The 12,085-nt window shown below is 46.8% G+C and overlaps 1 protein-coding gene across 1 annotated transcript; it reads left to right on the top strand.

The window, feature by feature from the left end:
• The first annotated feature begins 2,321 nt into the window (after positions 1-2,321).
• On the top strand, positions 2,322-11,035 carry LOC123353749 (keratin, type II cytoskeletal 5-like). The gene is made up of 9 exons (XM_044995149.1): positions 2,322-2,930; positions 3,829-4,043; positions 5,473-5,533; positions 6,188-6,283; positions 7,457-7,621; positions 8,036-8,161; positions 9,426-9,646; positions 9,851-9,879; positions 9,983-11,035. The coding sequence occupies exons 1-9, from the start codon at positions 2,322-2,324 to the stop codon at positions 10,324-10,326; spliced, it is 1,866 nt and encodes a 621-aa protein (XP_044851084.1). The 3' UTR covers positions 10,327-11,035.
• Positions 11,036-12,085: the final 1,050 nt, after the last annotated feature.

The following is a 12,085-nucleotide window of genomic DNA, read 5'->3' as shown; positions in this document are numbered from 1 at the left end:
TTCCATCCAGGCAGTTTTGTCTTTGTTTCGCCTCTTTATCATAAAAGACAGATGAAGAAGAAGCAAGTGGCTTTCCCAGCACTTCTGCCTGGGCATTTCTCCATACTCAGCGCCGCTGATACAATGATGTTGTTTTGGTTTGCAAAGTTGGAGCTCAGACTGTCTATCAAGTTTGAACTGGATGAGGATGATTGATGATAAAATCATGCTTTAATTGCCTGCCTTTGGCTGGAGACAGGGCTGTTACTCAATACGTACGTTATCTGAGCGCATGCAGTGACTGAAATTAGGACAGCGGCTTTCAGCTGACTTAACAACTCCCCTCCTGTCGTGGGCCGTGAGATTTGATGATAGTGTATTTGGCAATAGTCAGAGAAGCCAGAGAAAAAGCATCCTGGTTGTATCTGCGAGAACACAGCACCTCCATGCACCCTGCACTACTGTGCACCACGGCGGAGTGAATTGGATTGATCAATAAAACTGGAGTGCTTTAGTATGTATGGAGAGTGCATTGTTGTGTGTTTGCTGCTCCTTTAAAGTGGGGAGCAGGCCCGCTCCCCACTGCAGGGATGGCGGTGCTTTGTGTTTAGATGCAGCCTGTTACAAAGGAGTGAGACACACTGTGCTCTCTCTCTCGTGGGGACCTGGGCTAAAATTTTCCAAAGGGTCCCGTTTTCCAAAACCTTGACCCAGGCGTCCCATTTTCCAAAGGACTTAGGCCTTTAGGAGCCTAGTTCACACTCTGTGAAAGTCAGTGAGAGGCTCCTGAGAGCGTCAGTGACTTTTGAAAGTGGAACTTAAGGCCACATTTGCAAAGGTATTTCGGTGCCTAAGGATAAGTGCCTAGTGGGGTTTTTCAAAAGCCTATTAAAATGATGTTTGTGTGACGCTTTTATATATATGACTCTTTCTCTCTCTCTCTCTCTCATGAGCTACCCAGCTGCTTTACAGTACTCAACAACTGTATTGTTTATTATCTAAACAGCACCACAGGCAGGCATGGCTCTTTTTAAACCAGGCCTACACTAGCTAGCTATCATTTGTTACCTATTTAGCTATCTCTTTGTCTCCCTGTCTAGTTCTCTAGCTGGTTGTATGTCCACACTCCTCACCCTAGTATCTGAATACGTCTACACGGCAATTAAACACTTGCGGTGGGCCCAGGTCGGCAGACGCGGGCTTGCGGAGCTTGGGCTGAGGGGCTGCAAAATTGCTGTATAGTCACAAGGCCGGGGGAAGGTGCCAGAGCCTGGGCTCCTGCCCGAGTGTCTACACATCAATTTTTAGCCCTGCATCCCAGGTCCCACGAGTCCAGGGTCAGCTGACCTGGGCCAGCTGCAGCCATGCTTTGGGGCTTTTATTTCAGTGTAGATGTGTCCGTGGATGCTTCTCAGTGTTGCTTATTTGCTTTTAGTCTTCAGAATAATACAGAGGACAGGGGGATTTGCTCTCCCTGTTGATCATTGCATTTCTCATCCATGTTGCTACCCAGGTTATTCATAATACCAGATAATTGGGAGATTCTAGCATTACAGATCCTAGGATTCACCTCTGCAGGAATTAAGGTCACGGGTAACAGAATCTCCCATTACAAGAGATTTTTAGGAAGCTTCAGGGGTGAAAAGCCCAAATTCACCTCTCTGGTAAAAGTCTGATTTTAATGAGACAGTGCAGAGCCTCCTCCAATTCCATTATGCTCAGCTCCCACTTTGGATTGGGCAACCAGTTCTCAGAAGCCAAAGGCAATTTTCCATGGAGAAAGCAGATTTAGGGTGTAATCATAGGTGTGTGTGTGTGTGGGGAATTGTGAAAGCTGTGCTATTATTTTGGCATCCCCTAAAACGTTTGCCTGCCATGGGGCTTTATGAGGCGAGTTCCAGATAAAGATCCAGATAAATGGTACCCATCCAGAATAAGGGGCAAATGAATGATTCACGGCATCATTTAAAGGGAGATCATTGCAGACACCCTAAAAAAGTGCAAGGCATCTTAGTCAGAGAGAGTTACCAGGAGGCGTATGTGACATTGTTCTTGTTTTGTTTTGAACCCTTCTGCATTGCAGGGGCGTGTGACTGGGCAGGGTCATTGGCCAATTGAAGATCAAAATCTGTCAGCCACACCAAGCTCAAGAACACAATAAGATCATATCCTCTGTCACGCCCAGCCAAGCCCAGCCCATCTCCCGAAGCAGCTAAAAGGGAGCATCCCCAGCACTGGATTCAGAGGGACTCACTTCCCTTCACTCTGCACTCATTTTCTCGCACCACAGAAACGGTGACTCTTCTTCTCTTCGCCTTCCACTCTGTTTAGAAGAAGCAGCCATGTATCTCCAGCCATGCACTCCGTCCGCTGGAGGCAGCCGAAGGAGCTACAGCTCCTGCTCTGCCATTGGTGCCGGTGGAGGAGGTGGGGGCAGAGTCAGGCATAGCTACAGCTCCTATTCCTCCAGGGGCTTTGGAGGGGGCGGACGCTGTGCAGGGTTTGGCAGCAGGAGTTTGCATAATCTAGGCGGTGGTACCAGGATTTCTTACGGTGGAGGATTTGGGTGCAGAGGTGGTGGCTTTGGTGGTGGGTTCGGCGGCTATGGAGGTGGACCGTGTGGCTTCGGAGGTGGAGCGGGCGGCTATGGAGGTGGAGCGGGCGGCTTTGGAGGTGTACCGTGTGGCTTTGGCGGAGGAGCGGGCGGCTTTGGCGGAGGAGCGGGCGGCTTTGGCGGAGGAGCGGGCGGCTTTGGCGGACCTGGCTTCGGACCTGGCTTCGGGCCTGGCTTTGGACCTGGCAGACCTGCAGGCATCCAGCCCGTTCACGTTGACCCAAGCCTACTGCAGCCGGTCAATGTGGATATTGACCCCCATATCCAACAAGTGAAAACTCATGAGAAGGAGCAGATCAAAGTCCTCAACAACCAGTTTGCAAGCTTCATCGACAAGGTGAGACGTCAGGGCAGTAGGGGGGCACTTTGAATGGCTTTGTGCACTGCGGAAAGGGTGGTTTCTGTATTTCCATCTCAGTTTTGGTAAGAAAGAAAAATTGAGCAGTGATCATAAATAGGCTAGAATTTCTCATCCAGAGACAGAGAGAGATCAAAAGCTTCTCCTGCATGGGCCTTGCCATGGATTCAGCTAACCCAAGCTACTCTTTGGCTTTGAGCTGTAGGATGCTCCAAAAAAGTCACGTTCAAGTCATCACAACATCTTTAGCATTCACTAGCTGGTCTTACTACTGTGAATTTCTCTTTCCACATGGCCTCCTGTCAAATGCTACCTGTTTATTAATATAATTTGATTATCAAATGACCCATTTACAGGGGAAAACTAGGATTTCTAATTTGGCAGATCCTCAGCTTCTGTGCAACTAGGACAGTTTACACTAGCTCAAGATCTGCCCCAGAATGTTTTCAGTGATGGAGCTCACTATTTCAGATTCTCTTTGGTTGCCATTCTGAGTTTTGATGGAATAGTCCTAAGTTATATTGCAAAGTGATGGTTGGAGGGCAGTGAGCAGAAAGGGTCAGAAATGTTTTTGCAAAAATCTGTTCTAAATTTTTCAAAAAGTTGAAACATTTCAATGAGCTCAAAGCTTTTGCAAAACAGGGTGAAAATGCCATGAAAATGCAACTGAAATTTTCTGCTATTTGGTTTCAAATCCCCAAATGCCATCTTGAAATGTCATCAACATTTCAAACTTTGATGACTTTGACCACCTTCGATATTACCATTCAACTGAGAAAGAACTCTCCTGTTTGCACAATGCAGGAGGATCCTTGAGTAGTGCCGCTCTCCCAAGTATTATAGGGAATACTTAATCCATCTGCTTTTTGGGTTTCAGGTCCGGTTCTTGGAACAACAAAATAAAGTTCTGGTCACCAAGTGGGAACTCTTACAACAGCAAGGCGGAGTAATTATTAAGAAGGACTTATCACCCTTGTTTGAGAATTTTATCCAAACCTTGAGGAGGAAGCTAGAGGGACTCCAGAATCAGAGAGGACAATTGCAGTCGGAACTGGAGAACATGCAGCAGTATGTTGAGGACTACAAGCGCAAGTAAGTGCATTAAAAGAGTAAGACATGAAACCTTAAATTAAATTTAAAATATATTACAGCTATAGCAAACTCAATCGATCAATTTACTGTGCCTTCAGTCGTGAAGGGCAGCGTCTCGTTTTCCCCATGCATAAACTCTTCGATACCAGTTACGACTGAAAATCCCAACATGGCCTAATTTCAAAGGCACAAATGGTAGAGACCCTGGGTAGTCAATGGGAATTGGACTGCTAATTCCCATCTCTGGTTTGAAAATAAAGCCCAAGAACAGAGAAACATTGTTATTCACTATTTAAGAAAAGAACCCACCCCATTCCGTTTATAGGTATTGTGATAGATCCAGGCCAGTTGGGAACAGCAGAGTAGTAGAAGGGAGATCTACTGGCCACTGGCTAAGCGGTTTTCTGTTCCCTGAGTGACCAGAGCAGGGGCTGCTCCAGGCTAATGAGAACACCTGACTCCAATTAACCTGCGAAGAGTCAAGTGAGGCTGTTAAGCACCTGACTCTAATTAAGGCCCCTCTGATGCTATAAAAGGGCTCACTCCAGTAAGGCCAGAGAGCTAGAGGAGAGGAAGTGCGTGTGAGGAACTGGGAGCAAGAGGCACAAGGAGCTGAGAGTGAGTAGGCACCCTGCTGAAGGACTGAGAAGTACAAGTGTTATCAGACATCAGGAGGAAGGTCCGGTGGTGAAGATAAAGGTGTTGGGAGGAGGCCATTGGGAAATAGCCCAGGGAGTTGTAGCTGTCGCGCAACTGTACCAGGAGGCACTCTAGACAGCTGCAGTCCACAGGGCCCTGGGCTGGAACCCGGAGTAGAGGGCAGGCCCGGGTTGTCCCCAAACCTCCCAACTCCTGATCAAACACAGGAGGAATTGACCTGGACTGTGGTTTCTACCAGAGGGGAAGGTCTCTGGGCTGTTTCCCGACCCACAGGGTGAATCTATGAGGTGAGCAAATCTGCCAATAAGCGCAGGACCCACAAGGTAGAGGAGGAACTTTGTCACAACATATAATAAACCCTGAATTCTAACATTATTTCTTATCCTGGTGTGAATCAGTTGTGTTACAGCAGTTCTTTTCTTAAGAGGGTGGCTGATGGGCTGTGGACCTTGAGGAAGAAGTGTGTTTTGAGGAGGGATCTGAAGGCGGAAAGGATGTAGTAGAGATGAATTGGATCCCATCTGGATGTTAGCAAGAAGGAGTTAGTGGCAATACAACATGAAGGGTCAATCAGATGCACACCTTTGGTGTAGTAAAATGGGGAAGAGAAGGAGATGAGAACAGAGATTTAGATAGGTGCTCTGATTTAAATATCTGGATTATTTGATATTAGACTTGATTTGAACCTTAGCTGAGTCTAGCCTTTCTTTACTGGTGACAGAAGCAGCAAAACTCAAAAAAACCCAGCTTGTCTCTTTACTTAAAACAGGTATGAAGAAGAAATCAACAAGCGCACAGCTGCTGAGAACGACTTTGTGGTGCTCAAGAAGGTGAGCAACGATGCTAACTAAAGAATGAGGTGGGAAGCTTTAAACAGGGGTTCAGCGAGATTCTGTCTTTGATGAAAATATAACCATTGAAAAGCATAATTAGAAGGAAAAAAATGCCAGTTACACACAGGCCTGCACCAAAATCCCCGAGTTGCTACCACCTGTGTGTTACAACCCAATTTCCACTTGTGATTGGGTAACTGAATTTGTCAGATGCCCAGAAAAATGTCTGTCTATGCAGGTATTTCTATGGTGCCCATCACAGTGCTATCTGAGTGGCTGACAAAAATTAACACATTTTTGTGCCTTACAAGTCAGGTTTTCAGCTTCTCCACTTAATGTCCACAAAATCCTCCAAAGGGATATTTGGTAAAGGGAAAGCAACAGAGGAAAGAAAGAAAGGACATTCTAACCTTAATAGTGGTGCAAACGAATGACTTTATGCTACGTCACCTTGGTCTTATTGTAATGGATAATCAAATAACTAATCTCGAAGGTCCTGTTTTCCCCCACACCTTTCTGAGCGCTACATTTGATGCCTCAACAGCAGAACAGCTGTTTCTTGACAGGAAACACAGGATGCTATTTCTGCTATGCTCAGTGATACCCAATGGGAGATTAAACTGTTCACAGTATCTCTGATCTTTCCTTCAGGATGTGGATAATGCCTACATGGTTAAAGTAGAGTTGGAAACAAAGGTGAATGCTCTGATTGATGAAATCAACTTCCTGAGATATATATTTGAGGAGGTAAGGAGTCTTCCGTTTCCCTTGAACAGCTAGTAATTGGGTGATGTAGGTCCCTTCCAAAGAGGCTTGACTTTCATTAGCTACTAGGGTTGGGTTTCTCTTGGGTGATGGCGAGAGCTGTTGGAAACTGACAATGATTTTTTTTTTCCTACTGCAAACATTTGTGCCAGAAAGTCTGACTCCATTCAGGTAGAGACTGACTCATTTCTAACCCTGGACCCAAATGCCAGGCACCTGAAATGACCTTTAGGATGCCAGATTTTTCAGAGCTGCTGAGCACCCACCGCTTCTGCTGAAGTCAATAGGGGCTCCCCGCTTTTGAAAATCAGCCCATTTATTTGGAGTGTAAATATGGATCAAGAGGCCTAACTTTAAGCCACCATGTTTGATCATTGTAGCCGCAGACAAATGGACTGAACTCACGGCTGGGGACCAGTCCTAGTCTCTGCTTTGCCACCGAAGGGCCTCAAGAATTCTTGGCACTTATTGCGTAACACTTCAGACATTGGGTTAAACTGCGGCCCTAATGGATCAATGGCACTTTTGCCATTGAGTTTAATTAGGCCAAGTTTTCACCCTTTGGCTTCGACTTCCTGAAATAAGTAGCCCAGTACTCGTGTAGTTCAGAAATGCTGACATGCTGTCTAATTACCAGGGCTGGTGGGGAAACGGGGAAACATTTGTTAACAAATTTCCAAAATGCTTCTGTTGGGGAGTTGATTGAAAAAGGGCCGATTTCTCATTTTTACATCTATTTTTGTAGAATATGCCACATTCTCCCCACCCCTTCCTTTCTATTTTTGTACAATGGGGGGGAAAAAAAGGCAAAATTTTTCATTTTCCAGTTTCAACTGAAGAATGCAATTTAGCCACCAAAAATTTTCTTTTTGAGACAAGGCTGTTTGTTTTTCCTTTAAGAATTTTGATCAGCTGTCATCATCGCTGTGACTTTGGAAACAGGCCAAGGACCTTTTTGTAACACCCTCATTTCTTTAAGATCTCCTCCTCCTCAGCTGTGTTTATTCTATGACAGACTATGTCTCTTCTAAATTGAAGTAAACAGATCCCTATAGGTCGTCTTTAGACTGGAGAATAGGAAAAAGGGGCAGAGATGGGAAATAACCTGAATGAAAGATACAGGAGAGAGATGACTAATGTTTTGGTGCTTTGCAGGAATTATCTCAGTTGCAGACGATCAGTCGTGACTTGTCAGTGGTTGTATCCATGGATAACAACAGACATCTAGATTTGGACGGCATCATTCAGGAAGTCCGAAATCAATATGAGGTGATCGCTCAGAGAAGCAGAGCTGAGGCAGAGGCTTGGTACCAGTCTAGGGTAAGTAATCAAGGGGCTAAAGACACGTGGATGGTGAATATTGCTCACAGCGGATTCATAAATACAGCTCAGTTGCCATGGAAGAACTACACATAGTAAGCAAATATTTAGAGCTATAGGTTTCCAGGCAGGAGCTCCCTTCTTACACACAACCCAAGAAGATCCAGGGTTCATGTTTGTGCGGGAATTCTGAATAGGACCAAAGATGTGGAATGGGGTCATGGGGCCTTCACACTGCAGAGAACCATACTGTATTTCCCAAAGATCTCTGCATCTATGTAGGCACCTAAAGGAGACACTATAGGCCAGTATGACGGGCAGCAGACACAGCACAGGAGCTACCTAACAATTACCAAGTGTTCTGTAGGTGTCAGCGATATGCGGTTCAGTGGTTGTTTTATTCCTGCCCATCAGTACGAAGAGCTGCAGAGCACAGCTGGAAGACACGGCGACAGCTTGCGCAACACCAAGACTGAGATCCAAGAGCTAACGAGGGCTATCCAGAGACTGCGGGCTGAAATTGAAAGTGTGAAGAAGCAGGTATGGCTCGGGAACTTTTTATATGTATCAGTGCGGGGCTGGATCAGGGATATTCCAGGAGCAGCAGCAGAGTTTTGGAAGCCCTTTTTCAGCTTGCAGGCATGGCCCCTGCTGATTAAAAACACCGATGCTGGTCGAAGTCGGTGAAACTTACAGATCTTTGAGAGTCAGCACTTGCTTGGAATGCATCTGCCTCCTTGGCGGGCTCCATCTCTCAGCACTTTGTAATATGGGCTGGTGTGGGGAATGGAGAGCCAAACTTTCCTGGGGGGTTGTTGAATCACACTAGGCTGCTAATGCATACACAACGTGGAGGCAGCCTGGTGGGTGGAAACCGGGCTTGACACTGGCTTGAAAACACTTCCCCAGTAAAACCTCTGCAGTGAATTAGAAAATCATAAGTGTCGGATCACTCAGCCTAGTTTGGTGTCCCGGGTCAGATTACTGCGTGCGAACGAGCTACAAGGACGGTGCAGTGGGTAGGGGACTGAACAGGAAATTGGGAGCTGCCTGACTCCGGGTGTTCTAGCTGAGGTGTTACCCAGGAATCCCCCGGTAATAGATTTCATAGTCTGTGCCGGATGCATCGGGGTTGGTACCTTTGCTGGCCAGAGACTGAATTGTGACTCAGCCAGATGCAACGCTTCTCTCACTTTGGAGTGAGGAGTAAATTAGTTCATCCCTTTTCATGGAGTAATGTAATCTTCTTTGTGGGCACATTAAGCTATTCCAGCCCATGACTACTGGGGCGGGGTAGCTTGGGATCTCTGGTCCTTCACCTGCTTTCCTGCAGCAAGGGGTATCAGATGAGGAGCCCCTGTAGCCGGAGAGTAAAGGGGAGGGGGCAGAGGTGTGTCATTTCTCCTTATTCTTTGCATGGCAGCTGGGGCAACTGAGCCCTAGACATGGCGTTGGCAAGTCACTACCCTTCTCTGCCGCTTTTCCCTAGCTATAAAGCAAGAACATTGATACTCACCCTGCTGGCTGGTAGAAACTGGTCATCCCCCACCCCACAAAAAGTGTTCAGTTTTATTGGAAATTTTCAAGTTTTTGGTGAAAAAGTTTTTGGTGGAAACCCCAAAACTTTGGATTTGGGGCAGTACTTTTTTTTTTTTTTTTGAAGTGTGTGTGTGTGTGTGTGTAATGAAAAATTGAAATTTTCAGCAGTGCCCCAGGCCGTTTTCCAGCCACACGTAGCTTTGGTGAATCCGATGACGAAGTAGGTCTAGAGTGGAAATTTGACATTGCCTTTCCTCTTTTGCAGATCACACAGCTGCAGGCTGCCATCGCCGAGGCAGAGGAGAAGGGCGAGCTGGCCCTCACGGATGCTAGGAGAAAACTGGACGAGCTGGAACGTGCCCTGCAGAAAGACAAGGCGGATCTGGCGAACTTATTGAAAGAGTACCAGGAGCTGCTGAATGTCAAACTTGCCCTGGATATCGAGATTGCCATGTACAGGAAACTGCTGGAAGGAGAGGAGACCAGGTAGGTGCATTGCCTGTCGGGATTTGTATTTCAAATGGTTTCAAGTTCCTATATTTGCTGGTAGGAGCTACTATAAGTGGGAAATAAATAAATATTTAGCAACATCCGTTGCACTAAGGATGGGAAGTTGTCAAATGAGCAGGGCTCTGTGGAAGCATGACCTGCTTTTCTGGGTGAATGACCTATGTCCCTTTCCCTACACAGGATAGCCGGAGGTGGCCATGTGAATGTCTGTAAGTAGTTTGTGGTCTTCACGTTGATATATGTTGTTTGTATTTCCCTGGGGTTTGTGGGCTGCCCTTACGCTGACGGGGTGACCCTGTGCTTTTCTTGCAGCTGTCATTGGTGGAGGTGGAGGTGGAGGAGTCATCGGGGGTGGATTCGGCGGCGGAAGCGGAGGCGGCATCTGTGGTGGTGGATTCGGTGGAGGATTCGGCGGCGGAAGCGGAGGAGTGATCTGTGGCGGTGGATTGGGTGGAGGCGGAGGATTCAGCAGCGGAAGCGGAGTTGTCGTCTGTGGTGGTGGATACGGCGGCAGAACCGTTGGAGGTGGTGGCTTCTCTTCTGGAAGCGGAAGAGGCTACGGAGGTGGCGGCATCTGCTCCAGCGGCGGTTCCTCCTCGGTCGTACGGCGATGCACCACGTCTTTCTCCTCCAAATCCGGTTCGGGAGGGTACTGAGCACTGGAGCCAGGCCCCAGAAAGAAAGAAGCATCTTTTTATCTTCAAATGGCAGCAGCACAGCCCACCTAACCCAACTCTGGTATCCAGAAAAGAAACGAACTGTATCCCTTACAGCCCACACCCTCGAAACACCACCTGATCCCGACCGCATCTTCCCCGAAAGGAGGGCGGGAGCAACACGTCATCCTGGCAGCAACACCTGCAGGATTTAAACCAAACGTCCGTGTCAGTTGAAATGCACCCACCAATTAAATGTTATAAGACCTTCTAAAGTAATGCATCACCTGATTTAGAGGAGGGAGACCTCTGCCCCCCTGGGTGTGCTGTAGATTTTTAGCTGTTGTGGCTGTCAAGGGGTAATATGTATAAAACTCAACTTTCCTCTTCTTTTCCTAGCGCTCCTTCCGAAATGGCTGTTTTCTTGGGTGCTATTGCATTTCCTGTGCCTTGCGTCTCCTGTTTGCGTGCTTTACAAATAGGTCAGAGTTGCGGTAAATGTGGGGAAAAATTATAATCCACCTTCAGCTGAGTCGAGGAGTTAGAAATGTTTGTGTGGCTAGCTAGACACGATAGGCTTCCCCCTTAAGGAACGACTAGGCAGGTTTGTTATTTTGGGTATCCAAAGACAGGCTGTAACCACCGTTCACCATAAACAAGTGGGTACCAATTCCACTCGTCCTCCATCCTCCTGTAGTTGCACCCGATTCCACCGGATGTATTTGTGCCTTTATTGTAAAGATTTTGCTGTGCGATCTGCAAACTGTTCACTGCAAAGCATTCTGTGATGTAGAATATCCTGTACTGTCACCATTTGCCTACCTTTCCTACTCATGGGGCGTCCCATTTTCTTGGGGGGGCGTGCCCATTTTCAATAAACTGCAGACAAGTCAGATCATGTCTATGTGTCATTATTCTTATGCAAGGTCTGTGGTCAGGATCCTGAATGAAAAGCAAGAGCTGTTCTTCTGGTTAAAAAATAGACATAAAACGATACTCTGGGCAAAATTCTCAGCTAATGCAAATCAGTGAAGGTCTTTTGAAGTCCATGGACCTGGGCCAGTTTACAGTCTGGCCCTGTGTGTTCTGAAATGTTTTAAAATTATTGAAATAGGGCTCATTTCCTAGAGGCAGGGCACTTTGAATCTGCTGCATTTTTTTTTTGAAGTCACCGTGGAGCTGAAAAGAAATAACAACTGGGCCTGGTTTTCCTAGTATTATGCTAGTATTATGCCACTGTAACTTTACTGAAATCGAGGGAGACGCACTTCATGTTATGGAGTGGTGAATAAAACCTCGGTCTCTACATTACTGTGGTCACAGCAGACAAGACCCTCATGCTACTGAGTCTGAGACACACGTCCTTTGAGGTTTAAGACCAGAAGGGACCTCTTCTAATCTCCTGCATGACACAGGCTGAGAAAGAGAAGTGTCAGAGGAACAATTATCACCAACACGTTGTGCAAGGTGAGAGCTTGGTTCTCACTATGTCTAGCAAAGACATAACCACATTTAATGCCTGGAAACTGAAGCTAGATGCACGGGAACTCGGGTGCATGTTTTTAACAGAGAAGGTAATTAACCATTGGGACAGCTTGGGAAGAGGTGGATGCTCCGTCACACGGACACCAAGACTTGGTGTCTTTCTAAAATGTTCCCTTCAGCTCAGCCAGAAGTTGTGGGAATGATGCAGGAATCACGGGGTGAAATCCTACAGCCTGTGTCATGCAGGAGATTAGAAGAGGTCCCTTCTGGTCTT

The sequence above is a fragment of the Mauremys mutica genome, chromosome 20, assembly GCF_020497125.1.
Source record: "Mauremys mutica isolate MM-2020 ecotype Southern chromosome 20, ASM2049712v1, whole genome shotgun sequence".
NCBI classification, from domain to species: Eukaryota; Metazoa; Chordata; order Testudines; family Geoemydidae; genus Mauremys; species Mauremys mutica.
The sequence above is the reverse complement of the archived record's forward strand: the minus strand, read 5'-3'. Positions and strand labels throughout refer to the sequence as shown.

Excerpts from the sequence above, each read along its gene's own strand:
- LOC123353749 (XM_044995149.1), top strand. The coding sequence starts at position 2,322 with ATGTATCTCCAGCCATGCACTCCGTCCGCTGGAGGCAGCCGAAGGAGC. Across the intron at positions 4,044-5,472 it reads GTTGAGGACTACAAGCGCAA|GTATGAAGAAGAAATCAACA; the intron begins GTAAGTGCATTA and ends TACTTAAAACAG. Across the intron at positions 5,534-6,187 it reads ACTTTGTGGTGCTCAAGAAG|GATGTGGATAATGCCTACAT; the intron begins GTGAGCAACGAT and ends TCTTTCCTTCAG.